The 19,721-nt window shown below is 36.4% G+C and overlaps 1 protein-coding gene across 1 annotated transcript; it reads left to right on the top strand.

Annotated features, from left to right (window-relative positions):
- The first annotated feature begins 1,640 nt into the window (after positions 1 to 1,640).
- On the top strand, positions 1,641 to 18,801 carry ZNF624 (zinc finger protein 624). The gene is made up of 4 exons (XM_044921801.1): positions 1,641 to 1,652; positions 4,887 to 5,013; positions 5,738 to 5,833; positions 16,440 to 18,801. Exons 1-4 carry the CDS (start codon positions 1,641 to 1,643, stop codon positions 18,653 to 18,655), a joined length of 2,451 nt encoding a protein of 816 aa, XP_044777736.1. The 3' UTR covers positions 18,656 to 18,801.
- Positions 18,802 to 19,721: the final 920 nt, after the last annotated feature.

Raw genomic sequence — 19,721 nt, forward strand, 5'->3', positions numbered from 1 at the left:
TGAGAGAGAGAGCATGAGTCTCGGGGAGGCAGGGGCAGAGGGAGAGGGAGAAGCAGGCTCCCCACTGAGCAGGAAGTCCAATGCAGGGCTCTATCCCAGGACTCTGGGATCATGATCTGAGCAGAAGGCAGATGCTCAACCGACTGAGCCACCAGGTGCCCCAGCAATTATTTATTTAAATATTTTTTCTGCCACTTTTTCCCCCTCTCCTTCGTGGACTCCCATCATGCATATATTGGTATGCTCATTGTCCCACAGGTCTCTGAAGTTCTATTCACTTTTTTCATTCTTTTTTGCTCTGTTCCTTAGTCTAGATAATGTCATTTTATCTATTTTCAAGTTCACCAATTCTTTTTTTTTTTTTTTTTGCGCCTGCTTATTTTAGTCTCTTTGGGCTTCTATAGACAAATACAATAGACCGGGTGGCTTGTAAAGAATGGAAATTTATTTATCACAGTTCTGGAGACTGGATGTCTGAAATCAGGGCCAGCATGGTCAGATGAAGGCTTTCTTCTGGGTCACAGATTTCTCATTGTAATCTCACACGGCAGAAGGAGCTAGGGATCTCTCTGGAGCCATTTTTATAAGGCATTGCTCCACTCTCATGACTTAAGCATCTCCCAGAGGCCCCACTTCCTAATGTCATCACATTGGGCATTATGATTTCAACATATGAATAGGGGGAAGGAGAAGGAGACAAACATTCACACTCTACTGCTGTTCAGTTTGCTGTTTCCTTTCACTGAACCTCTCTAGCGAATTTTTTTATTTCAGTTACTGTATTTTTCAACTACAGAATTTCTATTTAGTGAGATACCATTTTCATAATTTCCTTTAATTCTTTAGATCTCCTTTTCTTTAGGTCTTTGAATATACTTATAATACTCATTTAATGTCCTCATTTAGTAAGTACAACTTCTTGGCTTCCTTAAGGATGCTTTCCATTGACTTTTTTTTAACCCTGGCCCATGCTTTCTTGTTTCTTTGTGTATTTTGTAACTTTTCTTCAAAACACATATTTTATTTTATTTTTTTAAATTTTATTATGTTAGTCACCATACAATACATAATTGGTTTTTGATGTGGTGATCCACGATCCATTGCAAAACACGTATTTTAAATAAAATGATGCGGCAACTCTAGAAATCCAATTCTTCATTCCCCAGGGTTTGTTGTTGCTGCTGCTGCACTGTTTTGTTTGTTTAGGGACTTTTCTGGACTAATTCAGTAAAGTTTGTATTCTTCATCATGTGCAATCTGAAATCTCTGCTTGGTCAACATAGTAATTAGTTAATGACTGGGCACAGATTTTCTTAAATGCCTTAAGCCAGCAAGTTTTCTAGCATTTGCCAAAAGGTTTTTGTGTGTGGTGGGCATACCTTCTCTTAGTAGTCTTAAGTAGGCAGTTTACAACTCTTGCTTGCACAGACCCTCAAGGTAAACCAAAGGTGAGACCTGAGAGCTGAGGGCCTTCTTACGTTTTTCCTGGGGTTTCGCTCTTGGTGGGGAAAGAAAATAAAACCCAGTAAGTTCATTATAATTTGAGTGACATGTGACATGATTAACAATAAAGTTTATATACTGTCATTATCTCCCATGTTAGCCATATTTTATTATTAGCAGAATGAAAAGTTTGCTTCATGGACTTTCAGGTACAAATAAATACAGAAGTTTAAATAGTTGACAAGTATACATATCTGTATGGCAGGAAAACACCCCAGTAGAAATCTGTTTCTTCTGATATAGAGCAAATCTTAGCCAAATATAATCTAACTTGAGACCTTGGTCTGACTGATCAGCTAATCGGGATTTTTAGCTTATTAGATCATAGAGTTAGTGATTATAAGTTTGAATTCTGGAGTCAAAATGCCTGAATTTGAATCTAGACTTTACCTTTTCTGAGAACTTGGGCAAGACATGGAACCTTTTCATGCCTCACTTTTCTTATTAGCACCTTCCTTACTGTGAGGATTCAGTCATTACATAACAAGGCCTTAGATCAGCACCTGACAAATATTATGCACTGTATGTATGCAAAGGAAGAGAGAGTGGTTTCATGAATCCCTTTGTACCTGATGCCTATGTTCAACAAGCATCAGCCCCTGGATAATCATATTTCATTTGTAATCTTACCCTCTCTCATTAATTATTTTGAAGCATATACAAGACATATAATTTCATTTACAAATATCTTGTTACATATCAGGGTGCCTGGGTGGCTCAGTTGGTTAAGTGACTGCCTTCAGCTCAGGTCATGATCCCGGAGTCCTGGAATTGAGTCAGAGGGAGTCTGCTTCTCCCTCTGACCCTACCCCCTCTTGTGCTCACTCTCTCTCTCTAATAAATAAATAAAATATTTTAATTTAAAAAAAAAATCTTGTTACATATCTATAACATGTTTTTTAATGTTAAGTATATTACCATGGTTTCAGCTAAAAATCAGCAGAAAGCCTTAATATCATCAAATGTTGGCTTGGTATTTGTTTCCCTAGTTGATTTATGTGTTATGATTGGTTACTGTTGTCTCTTAGGTTACTTTTAGGCTAGAGTTTTCCCCCTCCCTCTTTTTTTCTCCTTGTAATAATTCATTGAAGAAACCCATGTTATTTGTACTTTCTAGCTGTGTTGCCCAGGAGAGTAGCCACTAGCCACAGGTAGCTGTTGAGCACCTGAAACGTAACTAGTCCAAACTGAGATGCCCTGTAAATTTAAAATGCACGTCATACCTCAAAGACTTCGTACAAAAGAGAGTGTCTCATTAATCATTTTTACATTGATTGCATGTTGAGATTATAATATTGCATATATATTGGGCTAAATAATATTAAAAATAATTTCACTTGTTTCCTTTTGTTTTTAATGGGGCTACTAGAAAACCTTAAATTACATACGTGACTTGCAATATACTTCTACTGGACAGTACTGATTTCGAATTTCATACAACATGGATTTTATTGATTGTTAAATAAGGGTTATTTAAGATGTTTCTCTTTTCCCTGTATTTCCAGTATATCGTTCTTTAGATCTAGAGGCTTAATCAGATTCTGATTTGATGCTTTCCGAAATGTTTTTGGCAACAGTATCTCATATATCCCGTGTATACTACCAGAAGGCACATAATGCCTTGTTGAGGCCTCTTTGGTATATTAACAGCCACTGATGACCCTTTAATTCATTAGAGGTTGCAAAATGATGATGTTCTAATTTTTTTTGTTCCTTATCATGTATTAACTGGAATCCTTCCATAAAGAGAAATCTCTCCTCATCAACTGTGTGATCACACTTGATTACTATACAAGCTATATATATTTTCCATAGGAAAAGGACAAACGGTTAATTCTTTCTATTTATTTACCAGTTTCCAGGCATCCTCCAAAAATAATCAATGAATATTTTTAGAGTAGTATTATGAAATCATGAATTTAAATGTGTGTTTTTGAAACCCATTGTATTTATTATCCTCACTGTTGTTCAGATTGTCCCATTATTATTAACTAGTGGGAGCTCTTCAAGTTGTCTCCTGTGTCCTAGATATGATCTTAGTAATCTTTGATAGCTGCCCTGCCTTTTGGTGTCACAGAATGTTCCAGGCCTTGGTTCCTTTTAGTGAAAAGTAATACTTAAAAGCCACAATGTAGCTTGCATAATGTTACCTCATTAGTTATTGTTTTTATTTTTAGGGCTTTTCTGTGGATGAAGCTAGGAAATATATTTTATTTTTTTCCTTAAAACTAAAATAATTCATGAGTTTATACTAATACTTCCAATTCAAATTTGGATCTATGGAGTTATTGCATAATCTCATCAATATTACATTTATATCTTCTTTCTGTCATGGCAAATTTATTTGTTCTCAGGGGCATCAGTAATTTGCCACTAATTTGCTTTATCAAACAACTACACACACAGCAGTTACAAAATAGCATTTTCATCACTACCACCAACAGTTTGATTATTTATTGAAAACACAGCTTTTGTTTTTTGCCATTCTTTTTCTTCTTGGGGTATATTTCACAAAGGATATACAGCAAATTGTTATGTTTTAAAGTCACTTAAAATACTTCATCTTTGATGGATGTCTGTGCTTCAAACTGGTTTCATTTTTCTCTTAATTTTTAGGGATGACTTTTTTAAATTTTAATTTTCCTCATAATACATTTACATGGTTCAAAAGTAAAATCTACAGAACGAGAAATATTCAAAAGAGTCTAGCTTCTAATTTCAGTCCTCTCCACTCTCTCTATTTCCTCCTTCCTCTAACAGGTAACCACTAAAAAAATGTTATGGCTCATTCTTACATTTTTTTATATAAGCACATATATAATTCATATCCTGACCAAAGAAGTTCTCCAAAGTCCCCAGGATTTCTAACTTTTCTTGCTCAAAGACAGAGCTTACAATATTCTGTATCTACAATCTGAATGATTAAACTGTCTTTTATTAAGTCATATTCTGTAGATTTGGAACTGAGGAAGAGCAGATAGTATAGATAGGCCAGGGTTTTGAGGGAGAAAGGATGATTTGGGTAGAAACTACTAGCTGTTATCAAATGTTAAGACTTTCTAGGTAAGGAGGAAACCATACTGTTTGGCTCCAGATAATATAGTAAGACCAATATTTCAAAGTTAGAGAAAGCCAGATTTGAATTAGTCTGAAAAGAAAATCCTGCTTCAAGTAGAACTCAGGAAATGCAATGGGCTTCCTCTTGTAGTTTTAAGTTCTTATCAGTGGAGAGATTCACTCATCCTTTAAGGGTTGAACTAGTTGACTTCAGGGGTCATTGGGTGATTCTTATTTCTGGAGTATTCCTCCAGTTTTATATGTATTATTCTGCCCAGCAGTTCTCATTGTGTAGTCCCTGGGTGATCACAGTGTATTTATTTTAGGATTCCGTGACATTTAAAGATGTGGCTATAGACTTCACATTAGAAGAGTGGAGGTTGATGGACCCTTCACAGAGGAACCTACACAAGGATGTGATGCTAGAGAATTATAGGAATCTTGTTTCCCTGGGTAAGAATAACTTCTGTGTTCCCATATCTACCCACTTGATCAGGTTTGCTGAAGATACAGAGCCTCTAAAGTACTTAACTGAACTTGGGGTTAGAGTTTAGGCATTAAGATCTCATATTAGGGGGATGTTGTTGGGAGTCATGCTGTCCCTTGCTCTTAATTAAGTGGCCCCCCCCATTGTAGAGTAAGGAATACATATTTCATTGAATCTTGGAGATTGTTGACAGTAGCCCAGATTTAGAACTAAAGTTTTTTCTGATCACTTTTATAAATGGGAGTTATCAGTACCTCTAGAAAGAAAGGAAAAAATGTGTTCATTTTCTTTCTAAACTCAGATTATTCCCATGTTCTATTATCCCAGAAAACCTGGGATCATTGTGTTGAGCTCCTTTGTAATCATCTGTAACACCACCGTACGATAGGATGTTCTGCTGTCCTGGGAATGCTCTGTATCTGTGCTGTACAATATGGCAGGCGCTAGCCCCTTGAGGCTACTGAGAACTTGAAATCTGGCTAGTCCAACTGAAGAACTGAATTTTAAATTTTACATAGTTTTAACTAATTTAAATAGCCACATGTGGCTGTTGACAACTCTATTGGGCAGTGCATCTCTAGAACTTCCCCTAATAGCCACTCTGCACTGAAGATTAAGAGCTGAGACTGAATGTGGCAATAGTTCTTACTCATAGACACAGTCAAGTCCTATTCATTTTTTTCTGAACAGGGCTCGCAGTTTCCAAACCAGACATGATATCTCATTTGGAGGATGGAAAAGGACCATGGGTTGTAGTGAGAGAAATTGCAAGAACCCCCTATCCAGGTGAGTTAACAAGAACGAGGAGGAGGACTGGATTTATTTCAAGTTTATAGGTTATGGATGGAGCAGAACATCTGAAATATTTTGGGGAGTATCCTTGCTCAAAACTATCTCAGAAGAAGAGATTCTCTCCCTCCCTTGCTCTCTCTCTCCTTTTTCCTCTCCTATTGCTTCTCCTTCTCTCTCTATTCTCTACTTTTGATTCCCAATCCCATCTGACTTTGCTTTCTTGAGGACATGATCTTCATACTTAGTCCTTCATTCAAACATGCATGAAGCACTCCTTTCAGTTCTGTCCTCTCCAGTTAACTTTACATTTTTCTCATTTGTTTAACCATTTTCTGACATCTCTTCCTTCATTAATTTTCCTGAAAACGCTTTCCTAAGCGTCACCACTGGTTCCTTTTAAGCCAAACCTATTGACTCATTATTTAACTTTCTTCACTTGCAAGCCTGCTGAAATTTGGGGGGAACCCTCCTCTTCTCCTCCAGGTTCTTCGCTAATTGAAAATACAAACAAGGAATCAGTTGAGAATCAAAATACAGTACTTATTTATGTATTTAACTGATGTTTATCGGACATCTGTATTCTGTGTCCTGGGTTAGGCACTAGGTCTACAGCAATGAATAAGATGGACCAGGTCCCTGCCATCACGAAGATTAAATTTTTGAGAAATTAACAAGTATATAAATAAAAAGAAGCTAAATAATGGTTGTAACAACCTTCAGTTATGAGATCAATTGGGGGATATGAAAGAGTAACTGGGATGGAGATAAAGGTGCCTCCTTCAGAGAGTATGGTCAGGGAAGGCTTCTGATGGGGGGACATTAAAGCTGAGCCCTGAAGATTCAGAAGCAACCAGCCAAGGGAAGAGGAAAGGAGAAGCATTCTAGGCAAAGGACCAGACACAGAAAAGAATGAAATGTGTTCTAGAAATGAAAAGGAGGCTGCTATGACTGAAGCCTCAGTGAGCAGGAGACTGGTATCAGAGTTAGACAACAGCCTGCCTACTCAGAGCTTTGTAGGTGATGGTAACTATCTGGATTTAATCAAAGTGAGTGTGAAGGCATTGACAGACTTTAATCAAGGATTTTTAGGAAATAACTCTGTGTGTGGAAATTGAACTTGAGGGCATTAAACCAGATAATGAGGTTACTACAATAGTCTAGGCAGAGATGATAACTTTCGTTAAACTGATAGTGGAGATGGAATTAAAGAAATAGATTCTAGTTCACTTGAGAATGTTATCATGATGCCATCCGTAACTCAATATGTTTTACATATATTCTTTTCATGTATCAATATTATAGATTTTTTATTCAAGTATAATTAACATAGTTTTATATGAGTTTCAGATGTACAATATAATGATTCAATAATTCTATTCATCACTCAGCGTTCATCAAGATAAGTGTGCTCCTCGAGATGCCCTTCAACAGATGAATGGATAAAGAAGATGTGGTCCATATATACAATGGAATATTACTCAGCCAGCAGAAAGGATGAATACCCAACTTTTACATCAACATGGATGGGACTGGAGGAGATTATGCTAAGTGAAATAAGTCAAGCAGAGAAAGTCAATTATCATATGGTTTCACTTATTTGTGGAACATAAGGAATAGCATGGAGGACATTAGGAGAAGGAAGGGAAAAATGAAGGGGGGGAAATCGGAGGGAGAGATGAACCATGAGAGACTATGGACTCTGAGAAACAAACAGGGTTTTAGAGGGGAGGTGGATGGGGGGATGGGTTAGCCTGGTGATGGGTATTAAGGAGGGCATGTACTGCATGGAGCACTGGGTGTTATATGAAAACAATGGATCGTGGATCACCACATCAAAAACTAATGATGTATTGCATGGTGACTAACATAACATAATAAAATTAAATTTAAAAAAAAAAACCTAAAAAAAAAAAAAGATAAGTGTGCTCCTTAATCCCCTTCACCTATTTCACCCATCCCCCCCCCACCTCCCCTCTGGTGACCACCAGTTTGTTCTCTGTATTTAAGAGTCTGGAGGCGGGGGGTGGTTAATCTCTTTTCTTCGTTGTTCATTTGTTTTGTTTCCTACATTACACACTGACTGACTTATTTCACTTAGCATAATACCCTCTAGGTCCATCCATGTTGTTGCAAATGGTAAGATTTCATTCTTTATTGTGGCCAAGTAATATTCCATTATATATCCATACCACATGTCCTTTATCCATTCATCTGTCAGTGGACACTTGGGTGGCTTCCATATCTTGGCTATTGTAAATAATGCTGCAATAAATATAGGGGTATATATATCTTTTCAAATTAGTGTTTTTGTTTTATTTGGGTAAATACCTAGTAGTGGAATACTGGATCTTATGATAATTCTGTTTTTAATTTTTTGAGGAACCTCCATACTGTTTTCCACAGTGGCTGCACCAATTTACACACCCAACAGTGAATGTGAGGGTTCCTTTTTCTTCACATCCTCACCAACATTTTTTATTTTTTGTGTTTTTTATTTCAGCCTTTCTGACAGGTGTGAGGTGGTATCTCATTGTGGTCTTAATTTGCATTTTCCTGATGAGTAGTGATGTTGAGCATCTTACCATGTCTCCATCAGCCATTCTGTATTTCTTCAGAAAAATGTCTTTTTGTGTCTTCTGCCCATTTTCAATTGGATTATTTGTTTTTTGGGTGTTGAGTTGTTTAAGTTCTTTGTATATTTTGGATATTAAGCCCTTATCAGATGTATCATTTGCAGTTATCTTCTCCCATTCAGTAGGTTGTCTTTTTGTTTTGTTGGTGATTTCCTTCACTATGCAAAAAGCTTTTTAGTTTGGTGTATTTAATAGTTTAATTTTACCTTTGATTTCCTTGCCTGAGGAGATAAATCTAGAAAAATGTTTCTATGCCCAATGTCAAAGAAATCACTGTGTATGTTCTCTTCTAGGAATTTTATGGTTTCAGCTCTTACATTTAGGTGTTAAATCCATTTTGAGTTTATTTTTCTGCATGGTGTAAGAAAGTGGTCCAGTTTCATTCTTTTGCATGTAGCTGTCCAGTTTTCCCAGCACTGTTTGTTGAAGACACGGTCTTTTCCCCATTGTGTATTCTTGCCTCCTTTGTTATAAATTAATTGACCATATAAACATGGGTTTATTTCTCGATTCTCTATTCTGTTCTATTCCATTGATCTGTGTCTGGTTTTGTGCCAGCACTATACTGTTTTGATTACTGCCACATTGTAATGTCATGAAATCTGAGATTGTGAAACCCCAGCTTTGTTCTTCTCTCTCTCCCTTTTTTTTTTTTTTTTTGGAAAGGGGGTGGAGATCATGACCTGAGCCAAAATTAAGAGTCGGATGCTTAACTGACTGAGCCACCCAGGCGCCCCTGTTCTTCTTTTTAAGATTGCTTTGGCTATTTGGGGTCTTCTGTGGTTCCATGCAAATTTTAGGATTATTTGTTCTAATTCTATGAAATATGTTGTTGGTATTTTGATAGGAATTACATTGAATCTGTAGATTGCTTTGAGATATTTTAACAATATTAGTTTTTCCAATCCATAAGCATGGAATATCTTTCCATTTGTTTCTGTCATCTTCAGTCCTTTTCATTAACATTGAATGTTGAAAATATTATATATTTTTGAAAGGATGAATGAAAAGTAGACATTAGAGATAGTTTTAGATGACTCTTTAGAGAAGACTCCCCCCTCCCCACCATGAAGAGGGAAAGAGAAATGGAGCAATAGCTACAGGAGAATATGGAATAAAGAACAAAAATCTTTTGTTTTATATTTGAGATGGGAGTTTTTATGGCATATTTGCGTGCTGATAACAATGATGCCGTAATGGAGAGGGCGAAATTAACATTGCAAGACCAAGATAGGATCAGGGAAGAACTAAAACTAAACTGTGTGAGAAGGTTAAAGGGAATAAACTCAAGAAAGGAAAAGGAGGGATTTACCACTGATAGGCAGAGAGGCCACCTCTTCTGCTATCACACTAGGAAAGTTGAAGAAGGTGGATGCAGGTAATAGGTCAACCAGTAATGGGAAGATCAAGACATTCTATTATAATAGCTTTTGAACTGAAAGTAAAATATGAAGCAAGGCCATCAGCTTATAGTAAGGTGAAGAAAGAGTTGTGAGAGAGGGAAAGATACATATTTTTTTTAAGATTTTATTTATTTTTTCAACAGAGAGAGCAAGACAGCGAGAGAGGGAACACAAGCAGGGGGAGTGGGTGAGGGAGAAGCAGGGCTTCCCGCTGAGCAGGGAGCCCGATGCGGGGCTCGATCCCAGGACCCTGGGATCATGACCTGAGCCGAAGGCAGATGCTTAACGACTGAGCCACCTAGGCGCCCAGGAAAGATACATATTTTAAGATACATAGATTTCATTGGGGAAGCCATGTTGGCCTGATGCTTTTATTATGGAAAGTGTTTATAGTTTCTATTCCTTCTGTAGTTATAGGACTATTAATATTTCTTATTTCTTCTTGTTTCAGTTTAGTAAATTGTGTTTATCTGGCAATTGATCCATTTTATCTAAAATTTAAATTTATTGGCATACTACCCTCTCTTTTAAATGTCTGTATGGATCTGAGGTGATGTCTCTCTTTTCTTTTCTTTCTTTCTTTCTTTCTTTATTTTTGATGTCTCCCTTTTCATTCCTGACATTGACTTTTTTTTTTTTTTTGTCTTCTCTCTTTTAGCTTATCAGTCTTGCCTAGGGTTTATCAATCTTATTTGGCTTTTAAAGAATCTTTTTTGTATGTTTGATTTCTATATCATTACTTTCTTCTCTTTATTTTGTTGTTTTTAACCTTTTTAACATTTAATTTGCTGATCTTTTTTAACTTCCTGAGTTGGATATTTATATCATTGATTTTCAGCCATACTTTTTTTATAACTTATTTAAGACTTCATCACACCCCATAAAAGACCAAAAAAATTTTAACAACAACAACGAAAGAAACCCTACATTACACCCTTTTTTTATGTAGCAACTGCATAATTATTGAGTTCAAAGCATTTGGTAATTTCCATTGTGATGTCTTTGTCCCTCAGGTTATTTAGAAATATTTTTGTTAATTTTGTACCATCTGGGGATTTTCTAGTAATCTTGCTACCTTAATTTTTCCTGTGGTCAGAGATGCTGTGTATGATTTCAGTCTTTACAAATTTCTTTCTTTTTTTTTTTTTTAAAGATTTTATTTATTTATTTGAGAGAGAGAGAATGAGACACAGAGAGAGCATGAGAGGGGAGAGGGTCAGAGGGAGAAGCAGACTCCCCGCCGAGGAGGGAGCCCGATGCGGGACTCGATCCCGGGACTCCGGGATCATGACCTGAGCCGAAGGCAGTCGCTTAACCGACTGAGCCACCCAGGCGCCCCTTTACAAATTTCTTAAAATTTGCTTCACCACATGGGCAATTTTGAAAACATTTTGTGTGCACTTGGAAAATGTGTAGCCTATAGGTATTGAGTGCAGTTTTAGATATATCAAGTTTTTGTTTTAAGATTTTATTTATTTGAGAGAGAGCACACAAACCGGGGGAGGAGCAGAGGGGGGCGAGAGGGGGAAAGAATCTCAAACAGACTCTGCATCAAGTGCAGAGCCCAGTGCAGGGCTCAGTCTCACGACCCTGAGATCATGACCTAAACCAAAACCAAGAGTCAGAGGCTTAGCTGACTGAGCCACCTAGACACCCCAGATATATCAAGTTTTTTGTTTTGCTAAAATCTAAGTATTTATTGATTGTCAGCTTATTCTGTGAGTTATTAAGAAAGATTTTTTTAATGTTTCCCAGTAAGACTGTAGATTTGTCTGTTTCTTATTTTAGTTACTTTAATTTTTTCTTTATGTATTTTGAGGCTGTATTATTAGGTAAATACAAAGTTATAACTGTTATACCTTTCTGTTAAATTGGACCTTTTATTCTTCTGAAGTGTCTTCTTTATCTCCTCAATGGTTTTTGCCTTGTACTAATATCACTATAGCATCTTTCTTTTGGTTATTGTTTATATAGTATCTCATTTTAATTGTTATCTTTTATATATCCTTGTATTTTGTTTCTCTTGTAAGTAGCATATTGTTGGATTTTTGTTTTAACCAATTGTTAGATTTTTATCTTAACCAGATTTTGTTTGCAACCCAGATGGTACAGAATTACTTCTTTTTTTTTTTTTTAAGATTTTATTTATTTATTTGAGAGAGAGAATGAGAGAGAGAGAGAGAGAGCACATAAGAGGGGGGAGGGTCAGAGGGAGAAGCAGACTCCCTGCCGAGCAGGGAGCCCGATGTGGGACTCGATCCTGGGACTCCAGGATCATGACCTGAGCCAAAGGCAGTCGCTTAACCGACTGAGCCACCCAGGCGCCCCTGGAATTACTTCTAAATAACCTGAGGGACACTCTGTATCTTTTGGAGTATTTAGTTCATATTTACATAATACAATTGCATAGTGTTTAAATCTGTCATCTAACTGTGAAAGTATCTTGCCTGTTCTATATTCTCTTTTCCCCATTCATGCCTTTAGATTTATTATCTCTTATTTTTCTGTTTCCCCCTCTAATAACTTGATAATTATAAATTTCTAAAATTATTGGCTTAATGGTTAACTTTGAGATTAAAGCATGCATCATTGATTCAGCAGTCTTAGATTTTCTCTCTTCCCACACAACACAAGTATCTTAGAACAACTTATTTAACCTAATTTATATGTTGTTGAAATTATGTATTTTAATTGTATTTATATGTCAAATCTCATAAGACTATGTTCTGTGCAGTCAGTATTCATTTAGATTTATCTATATTTTTTATAGATTTTATAGATTTATCTATATCTCTTCATTTTTTTCTTCATTTCTAAGCTTCTACCTAGGGTTATTTTTCTTCTTCTTAAAGAATACTCTCTAATATTTAATTTTATTCACACCTGCCAGTATCCTATTCCCTCCATTTTTCTTTTTATCTAAAAATATTTTTAATCTTCTTTTTGGATAATATTTTTGGTAAGTTTACACTTCTAGGTTGGCATCACATTCTTTCAGCATTGTGAAAATATCATTCCTTGTTTTCTGTCTTACATCAAATCTGTTGACAAGTCAACCATCTGTTTAATTCAGGAGTCAGCAAACCTTTTCTGTAAAAGGTAAGACAGTAGATATTTTAGGCATTGTGGAAACATAATAGCTCTGTTGCAACCACTCCATTTAGCAATTGTAAGCACAAAAGCATCCAAAGACAAAATATTAACCAAAGAATGTGGTTAAATTTCCACTAAAACCTTATTTATGGACACTGAAATTTGAAATTCATATGATTTTAATGTGTTGCAGTATATTATCCTTATAATATATTTTTCAACCAATTAAAACTATATATTCTTATCTCACTGGCCATACAAAAACATGTAGTGGAACAGATTTGGCTGTAGTTTGCAACCTGTGACTGATTGTTTCACCTTGACAGAAATCTGTCTTTCAGTTTATTTTATATTTCCTTTGTATTTTTCCTACTTGGGATTAATTTGGCTTCTAATATCTGTGGCTTGATATTTTTTATCTGTTTTGGAAAATGTTTTGGTGTTAATGTCTTTGAACTTGATTTCATCTCATTCTGACTCACTTCTCTTTCTAGTCTTCTGGGACTCTTAGAAGATAGAGTGTGATAGACCTTTTCTGTGATAGACCTTTTCACTCTATCCTATATGTCTCTGTAATGTTTTTTAAAATAATTTTTTCAAGTTTTTCATCATTCTGTACTTCAATATGCATATTTTCTACTGACTTAATTTCCATTTTAACACTCTCATGTGTCGTATCTACTGTGCTTTTAGTCTTTGAGTTCTTATTTTCCAGTTCTAGAATTGGCATTTGATTCTTATTTTATACTTTCCAATTATTTGGTGAAATTATTGGTCTTGTCTTATTTTCTTGAATGTACTAATCAGCATTATTTTAAGACCTCAACTGTCTGGATACCTTTTAGATCTGTTTCTATTATCTGTTTTTTCTCTTGAATTTTTTTTTTTTTCCTCTCTCTTTTTTTTAAGATTTATTTATTTGAGAGAGAAAGAGAGCGGGGTGGGGGCATTGGGGGAGGAAGAGAGAAACTTAAGCAGACTGTGGGCTCAGCATGGAGCCCAACACAGGGCTCAATCTTGCGACCCTGAGATCATGACCTGAGCTGAAACCAAGAGTGGACACTCACCAACTGCACCACCCACGTGCCCCTCTCTTGACTTTTTTCTAATGAGTCTTTTGTCTTCTTGTATGCCTATTAGTTTTCATTGTCAAGCATTGTTATGAGAATTTGAGGTTCTGGATTGTGTAATCTTTTTCCATAGAGAATTATTTGCCTTGGTGGGCTGCTAGGATAAAGCCCGTAACCATCCCCAGTTACCTTAATTCAATTTAACATTTAAGTGAACTGGGTTCTAGGGGTGCTCTCTTTGGTGTCCCTGAATCCAAATCTTTGTCCTTTTTTTTAAAAGGTTTTATTTTTAAGTAATCTCTACACCAAACGTGAGGCTCGAACTTACAACCCTGAGATCAAGAGTTGCATGGTCTACCCACTGTGCCAGCCAGGCGACCCTCAAATCTTGGTCTTTTTTAAAAAGATTACACTGTGGGGTGGTGGTCTTAAAACTTGCTTGTATATACAATTTGATATTTTACTCTTTTCAAAAAAAATTTATTTGAGAGAGAGTGAGCATGCATGCATACACAGGTAGGGGGAGAGGCAGAGGGAGAGAATCCTCAAGCAAACCCTCCATTGAGTGTGGAGTCCAGTGGAGGGCTCGATCTTATGACCCATGAGATCATGACCTGAGCCAAAACCCAGGAGTCAGATGCTCACTGACTGAGCCACCCAGGTTCCCCAATATTTTACTTTTTTTTTTTTAAAGATTTATTTATTTATTTGAGACCAAACACAAGCGGGAGTGGGAGAGGGAGAGAGAATCTCAAGCAAACTCCACACAGCACAGAGCCCAACTCGGGGCTCGATCTCACAACTCTGAGATCACAACCTGAGCTGAAACTAAGAGCTGGACACTTAACTGACTCTGCCAGCCAGGCACCCCAATATTTTACTTTTTAAAACACTTTTATACTTTTTTTTCAAGTAGGCTCCACATGGAGTCCAAAATGAGGTTTGAACTCACAACCCTGAGATCAAAACCCAAGCTGAGATCAAGAGTCAGATGTTCAACTGACTGAGCCAGTCAGGCGCTCCACACTTTTATACTTGTTTTTGTTTTTTTTTTTTTAAGATTTTTTATTTATTTGACAGAGATAGAGAGTGCACACACAAGCAGGAGGAGAGGCAGAGGGAGAGGGTGAAGCAGGCTCCCCACGGAGCAGGGAGCCAGATGTGGGGCTCGATCCCAGGACCCTGGGATCATGACCTGAGCCAAAGGCAGATGCTTAACTGAGCCACCAGGCGCCCCTGCATTTTTATACTTCTTTTAAATTTCTAATTAACTTTCAGGCAATTATTTCTAAATGTTTAAAAACAAATTGGTGATGTAATGTATGGGGATTAACATAAGAATAAAAAAAAAATTGGATCGGGGCACCTGGGTGGCTCAGTCATTAAGCGTCTGCCTTTGGCTCAGGTCATGATCCTGGGGTCCTGGTATCAAGCCCTGCATCAGGCTCCCTGCTTGGCGGGAAGCCTGCTTCTCTCTCTCCCACCCCCTCTGCTTGCGTTCCCTCTCTTGCTGTGCCTCTCTCTGTCAAATAAATAAATAAAATATTTTAAAAAATAAATAAAATAAAATAAATTGGATCAAAACCTTTTGTGGATAGTGGAATGTTTCATGACTTTAAAATTAAAGGTGTAAGTAGTTTTGATCTGATTTTTTTTACAGACTTTCAGGAATGTTCTTAAGACATAAAAAGGTTGCAAAACTACCCTTGATGATTATTATTACTATTCAAAACATTAATAACTATAAATATTAATTTTGACTAATTTGCTGTTAAACTACTTTCTGAAAAATCGTAGTGTTTTTTTTCCATAAACATCTGATTAAAAAGTACATACAAAGACTTGAATAAACTACCCTAGGAAATTTGAGAAAGCCCTCATACAAAAAGCCAGCAAGCAAAGAATGAGAACAAAAAGAAAGTATGGTTGGGAACAAATGCCCTCATTTGAGAAAGGCCTCATACAAAAAGCTAGCAAGCAAAGAAGGAGGACAAATAGAAAGTATGGTTGGGAGCAAACAAATGCCTGGTTGTAGAGTAAATGGGAAGCAAGAAAGTAGTCACAACTTTTGAAGAATGATCTGGGGAAAAAAAAGTTCACTGTAAAGGGAATGAGAAAATAAGTATTTGAGATCCTTAGATTCTAGGAGGGTTACCATAAATGAATTTTTTTAGTAGGGGAAAAACTGAGTTTACTCCTTTGGTTCTTGGTTCAACCAGCCTCCCTCAAACCTGCCTCTTTCTTCTTAGAAAACAAGGCCAATTTGCAAGCAGTTAAAACTTCGTATTCATTATCAGCTGAGGTTTCCCTTTTATTATCCTGTTTACTGAGATCTTCCTAGCTTAGGAAATGGGAGTCATTTGATTTGATTTGATTTGATTTATTTCTTTTTTTCCCCCAGAGTTGGAGACCAAACATGCAACCAAGAATGTATCAACCACGGATATTTCTGAAGATGTATCACAAGAGACCATAATAGATAAACTCACAGAGAATGGTCTATGGAACTCCAGAATGGGAGGATTATGGAAATGGAATGAAAGGATATTGAGACTGCAAAATAGTCAGGAAAATCATTTGAACCAAAAAATAGTTACTCACAAGAAAATTCCCTCTGGTCAAAGAGGCTTTAGATTTGGATCTATTCTTTTTCCTGAAGCAGGAGTCATAAGAGAAGAACCCCACAGCAAATGCCAAATACGTGAAAATTTCACTGAGAATTTAGATTTGATCACAGATACACATATGGGGAAGAAAATTTGCAAGGATACAGAAGGCAGCAAAGCCATAAGGCCTACTTCAGAACTTACGTTAGGGAAAAAATACAATAATAAAGAAAAGCCCTATAAATGTAGTACATGTGAAAAGTCCTTTCGTTATAGGTCACTACTCATTCAACATCAGAGAACTCACACTAAAGAAAAACCTTATGAATGTAATGAATGTGGGAAAATGTTCAGCCAGCCTTCATATCTCAGTCAACATAAAAAAATTCACACTGGAGAAAAACCCTATAAATGTAATGAATGTGGAAAGGCCTTCATTGCTTCTTCATCACTTATGGTACATCAGAGAATTCATACGAAGGAGAAACCTTATCAATGCAATGTCTGTGGAAAATCTTTTAGCCAGTGTGCTCGCCTTAATCAACACCAGAGAATTCAAACCGGAGAGAAACCCTATAAATGTAGTGAATGTGGGAAAGCTTTCAGTGATAAATCAAAACTTGCAAGACATCAGGAAACTCACAATGGAGAGAAGCCCTACAAATGTAATGATTGTGGGAAAGCCTTTAGGAATAAGTCATATCTTAGTGTACATCAGAAGACCCATACTGAAGAGAAACCATATAAATGCAATGAATGCGGGAAATCTTTCAAGAATACCACAATTTTTAATGTCCATCAGAGAATTCATACTGGAGAGAAACCCTTTAGATGTAATGAATGTGGGAAAGCCTACAGAAGTAATTCAAGCCTTATTGTACATATAAGAACTCATACTGGGGAAAAACCCTATGAATGTAATGAATGTGGGAAAGCATTCAATCGTATAGCAAATTTCACAGAACATCAAAGAATTCATACAGGGGAAAAACCTTATAAATGTAATGAGTGTGGGAAAGCATTCATTAATTATTCATGCCTTACTATACACCACAGAATGCATACAGGAGAGAAACCTTATAAATGTAATGAGTGTGGAAAGGCCTTCATGCGTTCTTCATCCCTAATTATACATCAGCGAATTCATACTGAAGAGAAACCTTATCTATGTAATGAATGTGGGGAATCTTTCAGAATAAAATCACACTTAACTGTACATCAGAGGATTCATACTGGAGAGAAACCATATAAATGTAATGAATGTGAGAGGGCATTTACCAAAATGGTAAATCTCAAAGAGCATCAGAAAATTCATACTGGAGTGAAACCTTATAAATGCTATGATTGTGAAAAATCTTTCAGGACTAAGTCATACCTTATTGTACATCAAAGGACACATACTGGAGAAAAACCATATAAGTGTAATGAATGTGAGAAAGCTTTCACTAATACATCACAACTTACTGTACATCAAAGAAGGCATACTGGAGAAAAACCCTATAAATGTAATGAGTGTGGGAAGGTTTTCACAAGTAACTCAGGCTTTAATACCCATCAGAGAACGCATACGGGAGAGAAACCATTTAAATGTAATGACTGTGGGAAAGCATTTAGCCAGATGGTACATGTCACAGAACATCAGAAAATCCACAGTGGAGAGAAACCCTATAAATGTGATGTCTGTGGAAAAGCCTTTAGGAGGGGTTCATACCTAACAGTGCATTGGAGAACACATACTGGAGAAAAACCCTATACATGCAAGGAATGTGGAAAAGGTTGTATCACCCTATCGCAGCTAACTCTACATCAGAGAATTCATACTGGGGAAAGGCCCTATAAGTGTGAAGAATGTGGGAAAGCCTTCAGAACCAACTCAGACTTTACTGTACATCTGAGGATGCATACTGGAGAAAAACCCTATAAATGTAATGAGTGTGGAAAAGCCTTTAGGAGTAGCTCAAGCCTTACTGTACATCAAAGAATACATCAAAGAGAAACTCAGCTAATATAAAGATTAATAAAGCATTCATCCAGATGCCAACTCCACAAGAAGAATCATAAACTGTGTCTTTTATGAATGTGGGGAAACTTCCAGGAGCAGTTCACCAGAAAATACACACTTAAGAGATACTTTAGAGGGGGCGCCTGGGTGGCTCAGTCGGTTAAGCATCTACCTTCAGCTCAGGTCATGATTCCAGGGTCCTGGGTTCAAGCCCCACATCGGGCTCCCTGCTCAATGGGGAGTCTGCTTCTCCCTCTGCCCCTCCCCCTGCTCTTGCTCTCTCTCAAATAAAGAAAATCTTTTAAAAAGAGAGAGATACTTTAGAAACATAAGAATGTGGTAAAGCATACAGTCATATTAAATCTTAGAAGTTCTAAGAAAATTCACAATAGAGAAAAATAATGGACGAATGAAAGTATTCATCCAGATTTCATACTTTATTCACTTAACAAATCATCTTCAATGAATTGCCTATGTATTTTTTGCCTATTTTTCTATTGGTTTGTCTTTCTTATCAATCTGGAGGTGCTCTTTATATATTTGAAATATTAATCCTTTTTCATGTGTGTTGCAAATTTTTTTAATCTAGTGATTGTCTTTATGCTTTTTTATATAGTAAAAGAGTTTAACATTTTAATTTTTCATAGTAAGATATTTATACATTTTCCTTTTAGATTGTTAATTTACTCTTTTAGTTAAAAGGGTTTCCTTAATCCGTAGGTTATACAATAGTCTCCTAAATTTGTTTACATTAAAGTCTTTAATCCATCTGGACTAGATGGCCAGTCATAGAAGAGTAAATGGCCATTAATCTCTGAAAATGTTATGAACCTAAGGAGTACTCAGGGAAATGCAAATTAAGACAACCAATGAGATGTCACTTCCACTTCGTGGAGCTGGCAAAAATTAAGAGATCTTTTGCTAGTGGGTTTTGGGGAACCATCTACTCTTACAAAAAGGTTGTATCAACTTATATTTCCACCAGCAATTCAGCAATATATATTTAAAAGTTTTTAAATTTTTAATTTAAATAAAATTTTAAAATAAAAATACTTTGACCTAGCAGTCTCAGTTT

Source organism: Neomonachus schauinslandi, chromosome 15, assembly GCF_002201575.2.
Source record: "Neomonachus schauinslandi chromosome 15, ASM220157v2, whole genome shotgun sequence".
NCBI lineage: Eukaryota > Metazoa > Chordata > Mammalia > Carnivora > Phocidae > Neomonachus > Neomonachus schauinslandi.

Excerpts from the sequence above, each read along its gene's own strand:
- ZNF624 (XM_044921801.1), top strand. Across the intron at positions 5,014-5,737 it reads TAGGAATCTTGTTTCCCTGG|GGCTCGCAGTTTCCAAACCA; the intron begins GTAAGAATAACT and ends TTTTCTGAACAG. Across the intron at positions 5,834-16,439 it reads TGCAAGAACCCCCTATCCAG|AGTTGGAGACCAAACATGCA; the intron begins GTGAGTTAACAA and ends TTTTTCCCCCAG.